Source organism: Schistocerca piceifrons, chromosome X (assembly GCF_021461385.2).
Source record: "Schistocerca piceifrons isolate TAMUIC-IGC-003096 chromosome X, iqSchPice1.1, whole genome shotgun sequence".
NCBI classification, from domain to species: Eukaryota; Metazoa; Arthropoda; class Insecta; order Orthoptera; family Acrididae; genus Schistocerca; species Schistocerca piceifrons.
This window is the reverse complement of record NC_060149.1, coordinates 483,127,568-483,149,397: the sequence shown is the minus strand read 5'-3', so window position 1 is coordinate 483,149,397 and position 21,830 is coordinate 483,127,568. Positions and strand designations below refer to the sequence as shown.

Genomic DNA, 21,830 nt, shown 5'->3' with positions numbered 1-21,830 from the left:
CGCGTGTAGAACCTCGTCGTCGTCGTCATCTTCGTCGTCATCGTCTATTTATTTTCTTCCTTTTTTCCGGCTTCCCATTTTAAGTTCACCAGGCATCTCCAAAACAATTTCGTATTTGAATTCTATCGAAGTCTAATATCAAATTGAATCAATTACATGCTAGGTACAAGCGATCCTTTCATCAGTAGCGTATGCGAAGATTTAGCAGTCTAGCAGAAGGCCAGAGAGAGTAGCGAAGTGTTTCTTTGCGTTGCAGGCAGGCGGAGGGGATGTCGCGGCGCAGGAGCGTGTGCGGCGTGGCGCTGATCTGTTCCATCGGCGTGCTGATGCTGCTGGCCAGCCAGAGACTCGTCAGCACCGCCAACATGGAGCGCACCCCTTTCATCGACATCGGACGCACCATTCAGGTGAGGCCAGTCCCCACTCCACATTAGCGGTTCCGTAGGCTGGAGAATGTCGAGAACAGGGAAGAGGAGAGGGGGAGTGGTGATTGTGATGGGAGGGGGTGACGATGCCATGGTAGAGTTTCAAACTGGATGATTTTTACAAGCAATCACGTCCTCGGTTCCGAAACTGACCACTTTTATTTGCATGCCCGAGAAAAAGTAAATCACCCAGAGCGGTAGGAAGAAACGATATAAAACTTCACAGGTTATGAGGATGTGTGATATTATTTCAGTGATTACAAAATCGAGTCAAATTTACAAAGAACTTGACATTATGAGCCCACTTATCAGTGTGATGCTGCACACCGTCTGGTCAGGATGCATGCACTAATTCAGTTTAAAAGGGTGTCATGAAACTCTTGTTTCCTCTCCTGAAGCAAGCTGGCTCATAACTGTTGTAATTGGTCCTGGGTATCCTGCATACTGGCACTCGAATGGAGTTGAAGTCGCAGCAGATCCCACACGTGTTCTATCGGGGACAGGTGAGGGGATCTTGCTGGCCACTGGAGTATCTCGGCATCACGCAGGCAGTTCATAGACACACGTGCCATGTGTGCATGAGCATTGTTCTGTAGAAAAGTGGCACCGTGATACAATCGCATGAGAGGTAACCCAAGAGAACGCAGGATGTCTGTGACATACCGTTACGCCGCCATAGTTCCTTCAGTCGCTACCAGCGTCGACCTGAAATCATATCCTATGGCGACTTACACCACGACACCACGAGTCATACCGCACTGCTTCGGCAAAACAATTGGAAGAGCCGGATCTGTCTCCAGATCGCCGCCATACTCCTCGACGAGAGTCATCCAGGATAGTTTACTTATTTAATCGTATGGATAGGGCCCCCCGTCGGGCAGGCCGTTCGCCAGTCTTTCAATTTGGCGTCACATCGGCGACCAGCAGTCGATGAGGATGATAGGATGATGATGAAGACAGCACAACACCCAGTCCCTGGGCGGAGAAAATTCCCCGACCCAGCCAGGACTCGAACCCGGGCCCAGAGGATTGACAATCCGTCACGCTGACCATTTTTTTATTTTTTTAAATCTCATTTTTTTCGATTTTGTTTGTTGCATCTGCTCGGGGCGGACGTCGTAAGACATCCGTTTAAGTTCGTTGTTGATCGATTCCATTCAGCTACCGGGGACGGACAATCCAGGGTAATGCAGATCCGCGATTTATCGCTGAACACAATGCGACGCCATTCATCAGCAGTCCACGTATCCCGGTCCCGGCGCAACTCCAAACAAAACAGTTTGTGTTATGGTGCTAACAGCATACTACGGATGGGACTATAATTGGAAAATTGGAAATTTGTGGTAAGGACTATGGGACCAAACTGCTGAGGTCATCGGTCCCTAGGCTTACGCACTACTTAATCTAACTTAAACTACCTTATGCTAAGGACAACACTCACACCCATGCCCGAGGGAGGACTCGAACCTCCGACGGCGGTAGGCGCGCGAACTGCGATAGGACGCCCTAGACCGCACGGCTACCCCGCGCGGCGGACTGTAATTGCCTTGCCATGCCGCTTCTAGTTCCGATCAGTGGTGAAGGATGACACAAAACGTTGAAGGAAGTCCGACATTGTTCTCGGATGGCAGGTGCAGATGTGAAGAAGAGGTTAAGATGTATGTGGTGCACAATACGGCGATTCTCCACTGTGGTGGTCAGACGTGGTCGACCGGAAGCCTTACGGCGAGTGTATTTGTTCTCACGTTGTTGTATAAAATTACCTTGACACACGACCATGTCTTCTGGGTGCTTCATTCTTTTTGTGTAAGTTGTTGCAATATTTGAGGTGTATTGCGCTGCAAAATTTCAATGTCACAATTAATGCTACTTAAACTTGTCTTAGTTCCCCTTATTCCCACTGACTTGCATTCCGATTATCTCGATTTGATCATCATAGCACGTGATAATTAACAGCTCAATATCCTTTTGTACGCTTATAATTATCTCAGTGCCTACTACGAGCTTTTATGCCCAGTAATCAATTCTGTATGTGTGTGTGTGTGTGTGTTGTGTGTGTGTGTGTGTGTGTGTGTGTGTGTGCGTGCGTGCGTGCGTGCGTGCGTGCATGCAAGAGTCGCCATACACAACAGTACCATTTCCAGTGTAGACATAATAGAAGAAATTCACTCCTAGCCACAAATATACAAATATTTGGCAGTTTTTTCTTTTTTTGTTTTAGCTGAATATGGCGGCATGTGATCCCATGAAACTAGTACCTCTTCATTTTACTAGGCCACCTGAAAATAATTTCTCTAAAAATGGTTCAAATGGCTCTGAGCACTATGGGACTTAACATCTGTGGTGATCAGTCCCCTAGAACTTAGAACTACTTAAACCTAACTAGCCTAAGGACATCGCACACATCCATGCCCAAGGCAGGATTCGAACCTGTGACCGTAGCAGTCGCGCGGTTCCGGACTGAGCGCCTAGAACCGCTGACCACCGCGGCCGGCGCAATATTTTCTCTCTTTTATTGCAACAATAATAATATCAATATGGAAGAAGACAATGCAGGACTGAAGACCAAAATGGATACCTTCTGAATTTAATTTAATTTTAAGCGATGATAAGTATCGGACGCACGTCCATTTTTAAGTGCCGAGTACATGTACGAATGCGTATTTTGGTAAACAAGAAAACATTGGTGTCTCTTTCGTAGCTCACAAGCGACATCTGAGGTCATCAGCCGCCTAGACGTAGAAATACTTAAACCTAACTAATCTAAGGACATCACACTCATCCATGCCCGAGGCATGATTCGAACCTGCGACCGTAGCTGCAGCGCGGTTCCGGACTGAAGCGCCTAGAACCGCTGGGCTACAACGGCCGGCTTTAACAATTCACAAAAATTTGTAATAATATTATAAACAAATTTGGAAAGGAGTATAATTTCATAAATATTTACGAATTGAAAGTACTTATATGAAGACCACCCATTTCGCACTGTACGACCGAAATGAGAATAAACATTGCTAAAAAAACTATATGCCATCGCAAATTTCGGATAACTCAGGACGGAATAGGAGATTTCGATTCAGTTAGAAAATCCATAATATTTGTTTGTTATACGTTGCAGTAACAGTTACTATACAATCTCCTACATCGTATTTTCCACTTCAATGCAAGATATATCTTCATTTTTTTTGTCTACTCCATCGAAAGTCTGTACATACTTATTCGTTAACAAAATCTAAAGTATGCAAGAACAGCAGCAGGGTGGGCTATTATATACTAATGGGCATGCACAGTTTGAAGTGAATACCTGCGAAAACGATTTCTTATAGTTATTTCAGATTGCCTAAGGAAGAAATCTAGTCTTTTCCTTATTCTTTAAAACTACTTAAGTTCGAGGACGATGAGAGATGAAACCGAGATCGTTTGAGATAGTGCACAAAAATGCGGCACGCAAAGACGTGGAAGGAATTTAACCTTAAATTGGTTATATGTGGTCGAACGGGGATTTGAACCTCGCTTTTCCCGAGTAAGAATCAATTTCCTTAACTACTGTGCCCCTCCACTCAGCCTCAGAAACTTCTTGCAGAAACCCGAACGTTGAAGTCATTCTTTTTTATGTTGTCAATACTTATTTCTTGCGTAGATTTCAGAAAACTCCTGAAATAATAAGTTGAGAATTTCTCTGTAAATAAAATTCTGAACATTTTTCCCCCTTGGTGAAGGCGTTTTTCGCTGTGGGTAACCATGTGCTAGACAAGTGGCTGAATTCCGTGTCGGCAGTGGAGTCCACGGCCGTACACACACCGCCCGCTCCATTTCCATCGTCTTCACACTTGAATCTCATTCTTCTAGCCATGCCTTTATCCAGCGTAAAATGCTGCGCAGAGGAGAGGGCAGGAGAGAAGACGGAGACGGAACGAGAAGCAGTAATTGGATCTCTGAATGTTATAACTCTGCTATGTGTTGGACTACCCTTCAATCAAGACAAACTGTTTCAGAGCATATTCACACACTTATTTAATTTCCTCAACAATACTGATGCCATTTACTTTAACAGTTACATAGTATACCACATAAGTATCTCAGCAGTGGCCATTTGAATTTTAACTTTGCATTTTATGTTCGTAGACGTATTGCCTTTCGTTAAAATCGATCGAGATGCGCACTTGATAAGCCACTGGACCCGTATTCGGGAAAACCGAGGGTTCAAATCCCCGTCCAGCCATCCAAACTAATGTTTTCCGTGAGTTACGTAAATCGAATAAGGCGAATGCCAGTGTGGTTCCTTTGAAAGGACACAGCCGATTTCCTTCCCAGTCTTTGTCCAATCCGTGCTCAAGTGCCGTCTCTAATGACGTTTTTGAAGGAGCCTAAACGCTTAATCGTCCTTGCTCTTTTTGGTAATTTTTGGGTGTGCAGAGCTGTTGTAGCACTCGTCTTGCTGCTAGGAGCCCTTACAAGGGACATTCCAGAGTCTAAGTCGAATGCTGTCGCTGAAGAAAATCAGGACTAGTTCCGGCAGAATTTATAGTGTCAAATGTTTTGTGTTCAGTGCAGCGAACTGTGACTGAAGATTTGGGAGTGAAAAGTATGGCTGCCAAATTCGTGCCACGGCTGATGACTGATGAACAAAAACAAGGGTGCGTGGAAGCATGCTGTGCTTTGAAAGAAGACCACCAAGATCTTTTGAATGAAAAGTCCAGAAATGATTCAAACTTTTTTCGAAAATCATCAAAAGTAACGAAACTTGGTGCTATGCTTACGATCCTGAATCAAAGCAATAGTCAAGCCATGGAAGACTTCAAATTCGCCTCGCCAGGTGAAATTAAACAACCCAGTTTGTTTCCATTCCATATAAAAATGTGCTGTGTGGAAATCAGCTTCTACAAGATAAGGGGAAAGTGTGCCTCTAGGCCTTCACAGTATGAAACTCCAGACAATTCATATTACAAAATATTACTTGTGCACGATAAATCCATTTATTGTCTAATGTAAATAGGTAGTTAATTGAATTATCGTAACAGAATGCCATCTCATTCTGCAGATCACATTGTTCATTTGATGTAATGGGTCAAGGCAGAGCAAGCCAAGTCATTTCTTCTTAGGACCCAACGAGGACAATCGCAGCAGTCTTTTACTTTTGGGTGAAATTTGCAGATGTAGCAAGTATAATGTCCTCATTTAATTTATGGTAGATAACAGAAACTCACCGGTCAAAAAATTAGTGACCCTTAAGGATAACATTACAAGCATCGCTTACACTTCCCAGTCACATTAATATGACTGCCTGTCAGAAGCCTTCGTAACCACTTATTGCAGGTGTACCGCTGCGAGACGTGCAGAAAGAGAGTCAGGTCGTGCAAGGTACCGACAGGGATGTTCAGCCGTGCCGACCCCAGTGCCGTGACCGCCTGAGCTAGGTTCCATGGCGCGAACACATCTGTGGTCATCAGTCCCCTAGAACTTAGAACTACTTAAACCTAACTAACCTAAGGACATCACACACGTCCATGCCCGAGGCAGGATTCGAACCTGCGACCGCAGCGGTCGTCCGGCTCCAGACTGCAGCGCCCATAACCGCACGGCCCCTCCGGCCGGCTCTGGTAAGTTATTCGTTTTTGTATTCTCACGTCAAATAACTGGAAATATACTGCCATCTGAAACACAAACATTAATACACTGACGGAAAAAAATCTCGACTCCAACAAATAATTAATGTAGAGTAATTAAATTTCTGGAATACATTTGTCTGTATGACATATTTAAATGAATAACATTGCAAGATCACAGGTTAATGTAAAAGCGAGACGAAGCATTGCAGATGTGAAATGCTATTAATTAATAACCGGTGTGACCGCCAGAATGTTGTATGCCAGCATGCAAACGTTCATGCAGTGTGTTCTACAGGTTCCGGATGTCAGTTTGTGCGTTGGAGTTCCATGCCTGTCGCTCTTGGTCGGTCAATAGAGGGACGGTTAGTCCCGGTAGTCGATGACGCTGGAGTTGTCCGATGATGTCCCATACGTGCTCAACTGGAAATAAATGTAGTGATCGAGCAATTGAAGCCAACACCTCCACACTCTGTAGACCATGTCGGGTTACAATTGCGGTATGTGAGCGAGAGTTATCCTGTTGCAAAATACTCTCTGGAATGCTGTACGGGAATGGCAGCACAACAATTCGAATCACCAGACTTGATTTCTGGCGTTCCCCAAGCCATTGTTAAAGGCCCTTTGCTGTTCCTTATAATTATAAACAATTTGGGAGACGATCTGAGCAGCCGTGTTTGGTTGTTTGCAGATGATGCTGTCGTTTATCGACTAGTAAAATCATCAGAAGATCAAAACAAATTGTAGAATGATTTAGAAAAGATATATGTATGGTGCTAAAGTTGGCAATTGACCCTGAATAGCCGGGCGGAGTGGCCGAGCGGTTCTAGGCGCTACAGTCTGGAACCGCGCGACCGCTACGGTCGCAGGTTCGACTCCTGCCTCGGGCGTGGGTGTGTGTGATGTCCTTGGGTTACTTAGGTTTAAGTAGTTCTAAGTTCTGGGGGACTGATGACCTCAGAAGTTAAGTCCCATAGTGCTCAGAGTCATTTGACCCTAAATAACGAAAAGTGTGAGGTCACCCCACATGAGTGCTAAAAGGAATCCGTTAAACTCCGGATACACGATAAATCTGTCAAATTTAAAGTCCGTAAATTCAACTAAATAACTAGGAATTACAATTACGAACAATCTAAATTGGAAGGTACACATAGAAAATGTTGTGGGGAAGGTCAACCAAAGACTGCGTTTTATTGGCAGGACACTTAGAAAATGTAACATATCTACTAAAGAGACTGCTCACACTACCCTTGTCCGTCCTCTTTTGGAATACTGCTGCGCGGTGTGGGATCCTTACCAGATAGGGTTGACGGAGTACATCGAAAAGGTTCAAAGAAGGGAAGCACGTTTTGTATTGTCACGAAATAGGGGAGGGAGTGTCACTGAAATGATACATGATCAATGAAACAACGGTGTTTTTCGTTGCGGCGGAATCTTCTCACGAAATTTCAATCATCAACTTTCTCCTCCGAATGGGAAAATATTTTGTTGACGCCGACCTACATAGGTAAAAACTATCTCCATAAGAAAATGAGAGAAATCAGAGCTCGCACGGAAAGAAGTAGGTGTTCGTTTTTTCCGCGCGCTGTACGAGACTGAAATAACAGAGAATTGTGAAGGTGGTTCGAAGAACCCTCCGCCATCCACTTAAATGTGATTTTCATAGTATCCATGTAGATGTAGATGTACAAATTTGCTATCCCGGTGCATGGGATAACCATGACAGTGATGCTGTTGCCATACGAAATCGCTCCCCAGTCCGTAACTCTAGGTGCAGGTCCATTGTGTCTAGCACGCAGATAGGTTGGCTGATGGACCTCAACTTGCCTCCTTCTAGCCAACACATGACCATCACTGACACTGAGGCAGAACCAACTTTCAACAGAAAACACAACAGACCTCCAAATGTTGCGATTTTTCCCCGTCAATGTAGTTTTCTTATACAATTTGCGGATATGTAAATTAAACGTGCTTCTAAGTACCACTCTGTATATGTGGGAAATGGAGATTAAATGGGAAAAAGCGTCGATTCAAAAATGAGAATTGAGAGACACAGGTATCAGTCTTAGAAATATGTCAAAACTTTTGCTTGAGGATCAGCATTAATGAATACCAGACTGTAATACAGCATATTACTTTATTACTAGACCCGTGTCGTTTACCAGTCATGACTGGACAGACAGCGTCATAGAAATGTCAAGGAAAACTTGCACTAGGTCGGTATGTCTCACATACTCGATTTTTTTTCAGGATACTTGGATGAAACAATACCCTAGAGAAGATCATATTGTAGTTTTAGAATTCGCTGTGATCTCTCTCGTCATAGCCCCATCTCATAAAGTAACTTTCTCTGCTCCTAGGGCTATCCATCATGCAAAGTGGATGGTGAAAGCTGTTGATTCGTTAAAAATGTCTGTTCATGATAAATTTGCTTTGTGACGACAAGAAAAGATTGGAATTTGCCATATGCGTAAGACTACGTGCAGCTTCTGAAGCTAGCAATTCCCACAGAAAACACGCATACACAGACGTAACAATAGACAACTCATCATGCCATCACACACAAACATGCTGCATGTAGGTCAATGTTACTCAAAGCACACTCACTTCACTTAGAAGGTAACGGCCTTAGGACAGAACTGGACACAATAAAAAGTGTTACCATTAACATTGGCTACAAAGCCAAAACAATTGATAATTTAAACACACAAAAATAAGACTAAAAATTGCCACATTAAGAAAGAAGAGGAAATATTTGACAATATCCGATACATAGGTCTCATATCACAAAAAATAGCTAACTCATCAAGAAAAGTAGCTATTGCATTGTACACTAATAAGTTAGGACCCTTACTAGTCCACAACATAAAAACAGATACCCAAAAATTCAACAGCAGAGGAGTGTATGAAGTAAGGTGCCCCAGTTGCCCTGCCTACTACTTAGGGAAAACTGGCAGAAATTTCACAAAATAATTAATTAATATACAGAAATAAAAATATTTTAGTCACAAGTCCTTGCCATTGAATTTCAAAGAAAATTTCAGCTAGAAGAAAAGAAAATACATGAATTTATACCATAATTACAAAACAGAAATTTAAGTAAAAAGAAATTATGAATATTTCATTCATGTACTCTTAAAACAGGAACAAATAACATCATATATTTGCTACTTTAAAAAAATCCAAAAGTAAGCACTTCAATAGCAGTAACTCATAACAAGTGGGTAACATCAAGTATTTGAAAATCATCCCAGACCTATAAAGTGTATCTCACATACTTTCAGATCTGTCCAGTACTTAACTGAAATGTATACGCATTTGCGAATATGGACAACAGTCATCTGCATAATGGAATGGTGACAATGAAAATTAGTACTGGACTGGGACGTGGACCCGGATGTCCCGCTTACCGCGAAAGGTCGCCGTACCATTAGGCTATCCGAGCGCGACTCACAGCCAGACCCAAACTTCCGTATGTCGTCAACCATGTGTCTACAACCTGTACTCGTATATCCATTATGTATATTCTCGTACAGGGAGACATTTTACTTGAAAGTCAACTGCCCGGTGCGGATAAATACGATATTGCAGTACCTAAGTTGTATGCCCGAAGGAACATTGCATCATAATTCGGAATAACACGGGCACTGCTGTATCGTATTTCTCCGCTGACACTAGGTGAGCGACTTTCAAATAAAATTTGTCCCCTGTACGGAAATATATCTAATGGGTGTACAAGTACAGGTTGTAGACATAGGGTTGATGACGTATGAAAGTTTCGGTCTGGCGGTGAGTGATGCTCGGATAGCATAGTGGTAAGGCGTCCACTCGCCTTAAGCGTGAAGTCCGAGTTCAAGTCCCAGTCAGACACAAATGTTCACTGTCATCATTCCATTTTGCAGCCGATGGTTGGCTATAGTCCCAACTGCGAATACATTTCATGTATTTCATAACAGCTGCAGTGCCTGTTCCGTCGGACAAGCGTGCATGTCCGAAGGAACATTGCATCGTAATTGGGAACAACACAGGCTCTGCAATATCATAACGTTTTACTGTTGATCAGAAATAAGCCGGGGTCCTTAGGAATAAGAGATTTTGCTCATTGATTCCTATCATACCTGTGAGATGCAATACAAAGAGTGGAAATAACATGTGCCTCAAGTAATGTCCAATTCGTGGTGAAACATTTATCAGAACCAGAATGTTAGTTTATGGGGAAAAATTATAATTTGCTGATCATGGCAAACATAGTCACTGCAAAATAACAAGAGAATTCCTTCCAGAGAAAGTAAATGAAAGCTTAGAGAAAGTTTACAATTTTTCAGTATGCAGTAAAGTTACCCTGAGCACAAAGGAAACAAATGCCGTGACTTTCAATTTATAGAAGGTAAACATCACTGTTACATCAAGTGTAAATGTTAATTCTGTAGATTGCATAATCAAAACAAAATATCGATGAATTAACATTGATTAGATTGTCAGTTGTGGTTTTTTGCAAAGATACTAGCAAATAGAATATCCTTACTCATTTAGAGTCCTATATTCACTGTGTAACATTCAGTGTCTTTTAGTTACATACTGTCCATATGCACACTCAAATCTCAATTACTGAATACATGTATAGACAGATATGAACACAGCCCTCAAACTATAAAAGAAGCACTATTAGAATGGTGAAACAACTAAACATAGAAACTACTAAAAATAGTAGTCAGAGCCATTGTAAAGATAAGTTGAAAATATTGAGGGTATTCATTACATCATATGAATACAAGAACCTTCATAATTACTGGAAACACATCTTTAGTTATGACTATAGAAAAAAATCCACGCTGAACTGAGAAAAATAAACAGAAAACTAGCAGTGCTTAAAATTTTAGAATAAATTTCCTAAGTAGAATAAAGAGATTATAAAACTTATTTTTTAAAAGGCAGTTAAAAAGTACTTCTTAAACAATACAGTCTATGCAATAAAAGATTGTTAACGTAGCAAAGAGATTTGATATGGTAAAAAAACGTAATACCGGGTGGTTATAATTGAACTGACGGTGTTCCAAGCGCTGCATTGCGTCCTGTTTACATAGCAGGACGCTGAAACATCGTAGGTATGTTCATTAATCGATCCGCTCGCGGAGTATGCTGAAATAAGTAGTAGTTCCACTTTCTGCCACCAGGTGAAAACCGAGCGAGGTGGCGCAGTGGTTAGACACTGGACTCGCATTCGGGAGGACGACGGTTCAATCCCGCGTCCGGCCATCCTGATTTAGGTTTTCCGTGATTACCCTAAATCGCTCAAGGCAAATGCCGGGATGGTTCCTTTCAAAGGGCACGGCCGACTTCCTTCCCCGTCCTTCCCTAATCCGATGAGACCGATGACCTCGCTGTCTGGTCTCCTTCCCCGAAACAACCAACCAGATGAAAAAATGGCGCTGTAGGCAGTCAGAATGTGGTGCGGGGTGCAGGAAAAGGGGAGGAACTATCAAACAAATGATAACTGTTGTTCTGACACTTTTATGAGCATATGGTCTTAAGTTATAACACTGTCTCCTAACTCAACAACATGGTTCATCTGTAACACGGCATAGTCGACAGTTGCTCGCAGCATATGCGGTGTAATCAGAGCGATATGTCGTCGTATGCTACGCTGCAGATCGGAAAGAATGCATACAAATCCCTGATTGACACCATCTTTCAGATATCCCCACAACAAGAAGTCCTATGGATTTAGGTCGGGGCATCTGGAAGGCCACACATCCTGAAATTGCTTAGAGTCAGTGCGGTCGTTAGTAAAGGTTTCTCAAAGCAAATATTTCACATGGCAAGCAACAGATGATATCGCTCCATCTTGCCTGAAAATAGTGATGTGGACACAGTTGCGCTCTTGCAAAGCTGGAATCACGTGTTGCACAAGGAGACAGGTACAACAACAGATGTCACTGTGTACGTAACAGGCCCGCGAGATGTCATCTCCTGGAAGAAAAACAACCCGAGAATGAAGAAGCTTGTGAAACCACATCACACAGTCACATAAGCTGTCTGCAGTGAATGTTCCTGCACATGTGTCTTAGCAGAACCGCATATGCAACATTTCTGTGAATTCACGGTACCGTACAGAGTAAAATGTGCCTCGTTCATTCAGAGATATTCCTCGGCCACATGTCATCCATTTTCGTGTGTGCCAAAAACGAAGGGCAAAGTCACGGTGTTTCAGCCCATCTTGGGGGCTTCATTTGGTGCACACTCTGAAATTTGTAGGGATACCGGTGTGAAACGTACTTCAAAATCTTTTAAGCTGTTGATAATGAGAGAGAGAATTGCAGCTACAGCAGCTGCATCAACAACTGCCATGAAAATTGGCCGTCTCGCTCTCCTGCTGCACCACCTGATTCATCTTTTTCTTCAACCTTCTTGATCACACACTAAATGCGAACAAGGACAACCATCAGCTGTTGAATGGAACGACGGCAATGAAAATTTGTGCCGGACCGGGACTCGAATCCGGATTTCCCGCGTATCGTGTGCCGTCGCACGACTCACGGCAACTCCCAAACTTCGATATGTCGTCAACCATGCATCTACAACATGTACTCGTACATCCATTACGCATATTCCCGTACAGGTGAGACATTTTACTTGGAAGTCGCTTGCCCGGGTCGGTGGCTAAATACGATATTGCAGTGCCTGTGTTGTTCTGAATTACGATGTAAAGTTCCTTTGGACATGCATGCATGTTGCAGATGCATGGCTGGCGACATACGGAAGTTTGGGTCTGGCCGTGACTCGTGCGCGGATAGCCAAATGGTAAGGCGACGGCTCACGATAAGCGGGAAATTCGGGTTCGATTCCGGGCCAGCACAAATTATTGTCACTGCTGTCGTTCCGTTCCTGAGCTGATGGCTGCCCATATTCGCAATTACGATTACATTTAATGTATTTCATAGCGGCTGTAGTCGCCGCAGTGGCTGTTCCTTTGGACATGCATGCATGTCCAAAGGAACTTTGCATCGTAATTCAGAATAACGCAGGCACTACAATAGCGTATTCTTGATCATATTCTTTAGTCTACTTATCCACGTGGAGCCTCTTCGTAGCTGTTTCTGTCGGCCATATTCCCGCATGCAGCCCTGCTGTTGCTGTTGTTCTGATAAAGCAGCTTTACCAACAGTGCACGACTTTTCTTCTCAATAGCCATTGCATTTCGTACGGAAAACTTCAACCTTCGTAACGCTTTATACCAACAGTCACCAGTTAATGAACATACGTACGATGTTTCAGTGTCCTGCGATGTATTATCCCGCATTGCAGCTCTCGGAATACCGTTAGTTTAATTATTACCACCCGATACAGGTAATGCTAATATATTGCACACTAAAGTGTTTTCTTCAGTGAAACCTTACACATATCCTTTACACTGCAACTCTTCCACAGCTCAACATCTCGCTCACTATTTAAGGTTGTTAACTTAAGTTACAAGAAAACAAATTGGGAAACTGCAGTACACAAAATAAAAACAAATCATCGTCATACTCTTGCATCAGCGAATAGTGTGTGTAGTTTGGGCACTGTTGTTGAGGAGTGAATGAAGAGTGTAGTTTTAGCTTTTTACATTATGAAATACACTCCTGGAAATAAAAAAAAGAACACATTGACACCGGTGTGTCAGACCCACTATACTTGCTCCGGACACTGCGAGAGGGCTGTACAAGCAATGATCACACGCACGGCACAGCGGACACACCAGGAACCGCGGTGTTGGCCGTCGAATGGCGCTAGCTGCGCAGCATTTGTGCACCGCCGCCGTCAGTGTCAGCCAGTTTGCCGTGGCATACGGAGCTCCATCGCAGTCTTTAACACTGGTAGCATGCCGCGACAGCGTGGACGTGAACCGTATGTGCAGTTGACGGACTTTGAGCGAGGGCGTATAGTGGGCATGCGGGAGGTCGGGTGGACGTACCGCCGAATTGCTCAACACGTGGGGCGTGAGGTCTCCACAGTACATCGATGTTGTCGCCAGTGGTCGGCGGAAGGTGCACGTGCCCGTCGACCTGGGACCGGACCGCAGCGACGCACGGATGCACGCCAAGACCGTAGGATCCTACGCAGTGCCGTAGGGGAGCGCACCGCCACTTCCCAGCAAATTAGGGACACTGTTGCTCCTGGGGTATCGGCGAGGACCATTCGCAACCGTCTCCATGAAGCTGGGCTACGGTCCCGCACACCGTTAGGCCGTCTTCCGCTCACGCCCCAACATCGTGCAGCCCGCCTCCAGTGGTGTCGCGACAGGCGTGAATGGAGGGACGAATGGAGACGTGTCGTCTTCAGCGATGAGAGTCGCTTCTGCCTTGGTGCCAATGATGGTCGTATGCGTGTTTGGCGCCGTGCAGATGAGCGCCACAATCAGGACTGCATACGACCGAGGCACACAGGGCCAACACCCGGCATCATGGTGTGGGGAGCGATCTCCTACACTGGCCGTACACCACTGGTGATCGTCGAGGGGACACTGAATAGTGCACGGTACATCCAAACCGTCATCGAACCTATCGTTCTACCATTCCTAGACCGGCAAGGGAACTTGCTGTTCCAACAGGACAATGCACGTCCGCATGTATCCCGTGCCACCCAACGTGCTCTAGAAGGTGTAAGTCAACTACCCTGGCCAGCAAGATCTCCGGATCTGTCCCCCATTGAGCATGTTTGGGAGTGGATGAAGCGTCGTCTCACGCGGTCTGCACGTCCAGCACGAACGCTGGTCCAGCTGAGGCGCTAGGTGGAAATGGCATGGCAAGCCGTTCCACAGGACTACATCCAGCATCTCTACGATCGTCTCCATGGGAGAATAGCAGCCTGCATTGCTGCGAAAGGTGGATATACACTGTACTAGTGCCGACATTGTGCATGCTCTGTTGCCTGTGTCTATGTGCCTGTGGTTCTGTCAGTGTGATCATGTGATGTATCTGACCCCAGGAATGTGTCAATAAAGTTTCCCCTTCCTGGGACAATGAATTCACGGTGTTCTTATTTCAATTTCCAGGAGTGTAACTTCATTGCAAAAATGTATAATCGAAACAGTATTGTAATTTGGAATAAATCTATCCATGCTGTACTGTTCTTAACAGACTAGCCCTGTATACAGGAGAATGGAGGCTCTAATCCCCTTACGATACCGATTTTCTGAGGTTTCCCTAATTACTTCAAATAAATGCCAGGACGATTGTACCATAAGACCATCGCCGTCGACTTATCCTTACTAAACTATTTGTTCGCTAATTCGCAGGACTCAGCTTTTATAGTTTCTAACACACAATTCAACAAAACCTGGCGTTTTAATTTCACAGAATGGTCATATGATTACTGAAATTGAACAGTTCAAATTTCTAGGTGTTGATATAGATAGTAAGCTGTCGTGGAAAGCCCACGTTCAGGATCGTGTTCAAAGACAAATGCTGCCATTTTTACTACTCGAACGGTATCTGAAGCGAGTGATTGTTAACACGAAAATTAGTCTACTTTGCTTATTTTCATTCTCTTATGTCGTATGGTATTATATTTTGGTGTAACCCTTCCCATTCTAAAAAGAAATTTTTGGCTCAGAAATGGGCGGTTGAGGCAATAGGTGGTGTTAAGTTCACGAACCTCTTGTCGACCCCTGTTCACGAGTCTGGGTATTTTGACATTGGCCTCTCAATATATATGTATATATACTCCTTACTGTCATTTCACTCAGTTAATACTCGGCAGAAATCAAACCTGCATTTCGATCACTTTTCCTTAACTCGAATGCAGAAAGGTTTGCAGTATACTGTTGCATCCATTTTCAGTAAGCTACCACTAGAATTCAAAAATCTTAGCAGTAATCCACGCGCTTTCAAATCGAAACTGAAGAGTTTCTTCATGGGTCACTACTTCTATTTTGTCTAGGAGATTCTTGAAAAATTACGCTGATTCTTGTTATATTGTTGATTGCGTTTACATGGGCGACACGTTAGTGGTGCGAACACATGGAACTAAAACGCGTGAAGAGGTCGTGTAACTCTCTCCATCCTAATATAAAGCTCACGATGCGTCTTAAAAATGAATCCAGCTTGACTTTTTTCGGGTTCATAATCATTTTACTTTTATTTGTTATTACTTATATGTTGTAATTTCATGTAATGACACGTTTCATGACCTTGGAGATTTGCTCCTTAACTTGGTCCTACGGAACTTGGTGTGTAAATAAATTAACAAATAGGCTGTTACATATGTCCATGCCTGTTTATATCATTTACGTTTTCTTGCTCTTATTTTGTAATATCACGACATGTAAAATGTTCTAGTGAAAGTGATCCGCTACTACTGTTATTAGTACCACTGCTACAAATCCTCTATAGAAATATCACATTTTCAGTACTGATAGCTACAGAGATTTTAATTATTACAAAATTTTCCACCAGTTGTAATCGTGGACATTCTGATAACAAGTTTGACTTTACTTGAGAGTGTATAAATTTGCAATATGCCGCAAAGATTTTAAAGATATTTCTTTGGATCACACCAAAAACAACAATATGAAATGATGCTTTGAGGTGTAAAAGACTGTTGTGTAATTTTATTGAAGCAGATCAAAACGTAATGATAAATGACTAACAGCTGAATGTTGATGAAGTTATCAGGAAACTGTCCAACGACATATTACTTCCACTAGGGAAAGTAAAACCTCTTAAAATCTCACGTAGAATAACTACGCAAATAATTTGTTTGGGAAACTGTTTTAGATAATTTAAATACAAAGAAAGTAAAAGATGAAGGTGTATCTTATATTCTTTCCCTGTAAAATAAAATATTAATAGAAAAGAATTTGAAAAATGTTTATGCAATAATGTTGCGAATAAGCGACGTACACTGATGAGGTAAAACATTATGACCAGCCACTTTGGTCCACCTTTGGAATGCAGTCCCATTTGTTTACACAACGGTGGTTTGTGGGCATGGAGCTGGTGCCCTATAGTGTCCCAAATGTGTTCCATCGGTTTCAGATAAAGCGAATTTGTTGGACAAGACATCTGCGTGAGTTTTACTATTATGCTCTTCAAACCACTGAAGCAAGATTCTGGCCGTGCGACACACAGTTATCCTATTGGAAGATATCATCACTGTTGGTGAAGACATCAAGAATGAAGGAACAAAGGCAGTACACGGTATTGTTCTTGTAGTCCACAGCTGTCATGGTGCCTTCGATTACTATCAAAGCTCCCAGGGATGTCCAGGTGAATGTCCCCCTTAGTGTAACACTGCTCCCACCAGCCTGCGTCAGTAGTGCGGTACTTGTTTCGAACAACAGCGGACTTGGCTAGTGGCATATCCAGACGCGACCATCGACCTGGTGTAACAGGAACTGAGCTTCATCCGACCAGGCGACACGTTTCCATTCATGCACGGCCCAATCTCGATGAATTCGTGCCAACTACAGAAATAATTGGCCTTGTCTTGGGTCCTACTTACAGATCGGCCAAACTGATCGTCATTTAATAGATCTTCAATTTTCTTGTCCCTTCTTCTGTACATTATTCTTGTCAGCAACTTGGATGCACGAACAGTTAAGCTGACTGTGCGATACTCCTCGAACTTGTGGGCTCTAGCAATCTTGAGAATTGTGTGGATGATGTTTTGCCCAAAGTCTGATGGTATATCGCCAGTCTCATACATTCCACACACTAACGTGAATAATCATTTTGATGCTACTTACCCCAATGAGTTTAGAAATTCCGATGGAATATTATCCATTCCATGTGGCTTATTTAAGTCTTGCAAAGCTCTTCTAGATGCTGATTCTAATACTGGATCTCCTATCTCTTTTCTGTCGGCTCCTGGTTCTTCTTCTAACACGTCAACAGATACGCTTTCCTCTGCATTTAACAGTGGAACTCCCCTCGCCCTCTTTATTAACGCCTTTGCTTTTAATGTCACCGAAGGTTATTTTATGCCGAGTCAGTCGTTCCGACAGTCATTTCTTTTTCGATTTCTTCACATTTTTCATGTAGCCATTTCGACGTAACTTCCCTTGAATTCTTGTTTATTTCGTTCCTAAGTGACTTGTGTATCTGTATACCTGAATTTCTCTGAACGTTTTTGTACTTCCATCTTTTGTCGATCAGCTGAAGTATTTCTTCTATTACCCATGGTTTCTTCGTAGTTACCTTCCTTGTACCTACGTTTTTCTCTCCAACTATTGTTATTGATCTTTTTAGAGATATCCATTCCTCTTCAACTGAACTGCCTACTGAGCTATTCATTACCGCAGTATATATAGCCTCAGAGAACTTCAAGTGTATCTCTTCATTCATCAGTACTTACGCATCTCACTTTTTTGCGCATTGATTCTTTCTGACTAGTCTCTTAAACTTCAGCCTACTCTTCATCATTACGAAATTGTAATCTGAGTCTATATCTGCCCCTGCGTATGTCTTACAATCCAATACTTGGTTTCGGAATCTCTGCACGATGTAATCTAACTGAAATCTTCCTGCATCTCCCGGCCTTATACAAGAATAGCTCCTCGTCTTGTGATTCTTGAACAGAATATTCGCTATTACCATCTGAAATTTATTGCATAACTCAATTAGTCTTTCTCCTCTCTCATTCCTACTGCCAGACCCATACTCTACCGTAACCCTTTCTTCTTCTCCTTCCCCTAAAACCGCAATTCAATCCCCAGTGACCATTAGATTTTTATCTCCCCTTACGTACTGAATTACCCGTTCAGTATCCTTATCCTACTTAAGAATGAGTAATCCCAGAACATAAATCCGCAGAACGTTATAGAAAGAAATCAAACAAAGTATGTCAAACTGTGTATTAGTTTCTTTCCATACTTGTTATGACACTTAGTGTAAAAATTTCAGAAATGATTTGCTTAAGGAGGTCCGAAACGTTTTTTAAATTTAAATTATCATATGATGACTGACAAGAACTTTTTAAGAAATTTTAAGATCTCTTTCTAATTTTTGTCATGTTTGTCTGTACAGCAATGGTCCAGCAATGAAATTGATATCGATGAACCCGTAAACTACACGAAGGAGATCAGTGACGTGGTCTCAGAAATGAGGCAAATCATAGGTGCAGAGATGGAGGACTACCAGTACCCAAACGGACTATACAACGTGACAGCAAGGTAACTTCTCCTCTGATGATCTATCGCATATGTGCATATTTGTGAAGTTATTTGTAGTAAATTCGTTATTACCAGTTATTAACTGCTTATGGACGCTGACAAGGCGAATCCTGAACAGTCTCATTTGTTTTTGTTGTGATTTTACATGACGTTTGTCCTTGATAATAACCAAGCACAGAAAAGAATATATGTGTCTTAGAATAGTAAGTGTTTATTTGCAGTGTGATTCTGATTCAGTTAAAGATGATATTTTTAATCAGAATACTTCATTGTTCTACAGTGTAGGATCAGTCGATGTGTGCTCATCCCAGACCTTTAAGGCTAGCTAAAAACGTGAAATACACAGGAAAAGAAATTCGTGATGTAGTGATATGCTTCACTGATTTGGATGGGAACCAACACAGCATTCGCCTTTAATGTTAAAAACTATTGCTTTATGACTTTCTACACGTTTACGACTTGAAAGGAGGTACCCATCGTTTCGCAGCAGACAATAACCTGCAATTTGCTAAGTATCATACAATATCGAATATTGAACGTAGACAAAGAATGGCAGCAGGAGTGGTCACAGGTTTGTCGGGCGCGTGGGAGAGCGACACGGAGTTGGCAGACGCTTCAAGATAGATGCAAACAATCTCGTGAAAGAATAAGTTTTCACTTTGCAGCTGGGTGTGCACTGACATCAAATTTCCCAGCAGATGAAACCTGTATACCAGGCCGGGACTCAAGCTTGTGACCTTTGCCTTTCGTGGGCAAGTACTCTATCGACTGGGCTGTCCGAGCAAGACTCACGACCCGCCAACAGAGCTTAAACTTCTGACAGTCCTCTCTCTCCCTTTTCAAACTTCACAAAAGTTGTGCCCATCTTGCGAAACTAATACTCGAGGAAGAAAAGATATGACGGAGAAGGTGTGCAAGAGCCGGCCGCTGTGTCTGAGCGGTTCTAGGCGCTTCAGTCCGGAACCACGCTGCTGCTGCGGTCCCAGGTTCGAATCCTGCCTCGGGCATGGATGTGTGTGATGTCCTCAGGTTAGTTAGGTTTAAGTAGTTCTAAGTCTTGGGAACTGATAACCTCAGATGTTAAGTCCCATAATGCTTAGAGCCATTCAAAACCATTTGAGGTGTGCCAGAGGACTTCTATGAATGGACGTAGGAGATGAGGTACTGCCAGAAGTAAAGCTGTAAGGGCAACACAGCGGACACGCCAGTGTTTCCGTGTGCGGAGAGCGAGCTCGTCTTGTTTACATTCTGACGGCCGTTCGTTCCGTGCCGGCTTACTGTCTACGATACATGGCGAACCGTACACCCCGATTTACTTTCTGCAACGATTATACCTGACCCAGAGCGCTCGAGGTGGAGCGTTTTGTGCGAGAGGAAGTGAAGATGCCGGCTACCGATATTATCGGAATACATTTGTCGATTGTGAGCAGCACGGTCTATGTTCAAAAATGTTCAAATGTGTGTGAAATCTTATGGGACTTAACTGCTAAGGTCATCAGTCCCTAAGCTTACACACTACTTAACCTAAATTATCCTAAGGACAGCCAGCCGTGGTGGCCAAGCAGTTAAAGGCGCTACAGTCTGGAACCGCGCGGCCGCTACGGTCGCAGGTTCGAATCCTACCTCGGGCATGGATGTGTGTGATGTCCTTGGGTTAGTTAGGTTTAAGTAGTTCTAAGTTCTAGGGGACTGATGACTGTAGAAGTTAAGTCCCATAGTGCTCAGAGCCATTTGAACCATTTTTTTTTTAATCCTAAGGACAAACACACACAATCATGCCCGAGGGAGGACTCGAACCTCCGCCGGGACCAGCCGCACGGTCTATGTTAAAATCATTAATGACGCGGCGTGCGAACGCATCCTACGCGAGACCAAACAGGGGTTGCCTTCTGTCATGCTGATGGCAATGTTGGGGCGGTAACCGTCGACCACGCGGGCTTAGGTATGCGTACGATACGCATTTTCGAATTGCCATTCGAACTTCCTGCAGCACTCCACCAATACTGCACAAATGGTTCAAATGACTCTGAGCACTATGGGACTTAACTTCTGAGGTCATCAGTCCCATAGAACTTAGAACTGCTTAAACCTAACTAACCTAAGGACATCACACACATCCATGCCCGAGGCAGGATTCGAACCTGCGACCGTAGCGGTCGATCGGTTCCAGACTGTAGCGCCTAGAACCGCTCGGCCACCCCGGCTGGCAATACGGCACAGTCCACGGCCATACTGCGGAGAATTGGACACAGTGTCAGACATATCGTGTCCTAAACGGCGCCCGACAGGTCACCATTGATCTCCGAAGTCACGTCTCATCATACTTCAGCTCTGCGGATGCCGTGCAATAATTATGTATGACGGCCAGCCTCAGACCTGTTCCCGGTGCAGCAAAGAAGGCCACCTTAGTTACATCCGAATGCCTACAACGGCGTGTTACGCAACTTCCAGCCGCCGTAGAACCGTCTGCGTCGCAACCTGCGGTGCTACTGGTGACCTGTGCTGCTGCTCTTGCTTCTCCTATCATCTTGCAATGCCGCCCGGACGCCACAAATGAGCCCGACAATACCCCGAATCCGCCACTACCGAAGGAGTCGAAGTAAGCACAGCTACATCCACCCCCAAAGCACCATGGGGACGTTGAAC

At 43.6% G+C, this 21,830-nt stretch overlaps 1 protein-coding gene across 5 annotated transcripts in view; it reads left to right on the top strand.

Moving 5' to 3' along the window:
* Positions 1–21,830, top strand: part of LOC124721924 (carbohydrate sulfotransferase 5-like) — a 544,973-nt gene that overhangs the window by 439,982 nt on the left and 83,161 nt on the right. For all 5 annotated transcript variants that reach the window (XM_047247078.1, XM_047247077.1, XM_047247079.1 and 2 more), the window contains 2 exons: positions 257–407; positions 19,039–19,184. In XM_047247078.1, the coding sequence (XP_047103034.1) occupies positions 257–407; positions 19,039–19,184 (297 nt within the window). The remainder of the gene's footprint in view (positions 1–256; positions 408–19,038; positions 19,185–21,830) is intronic.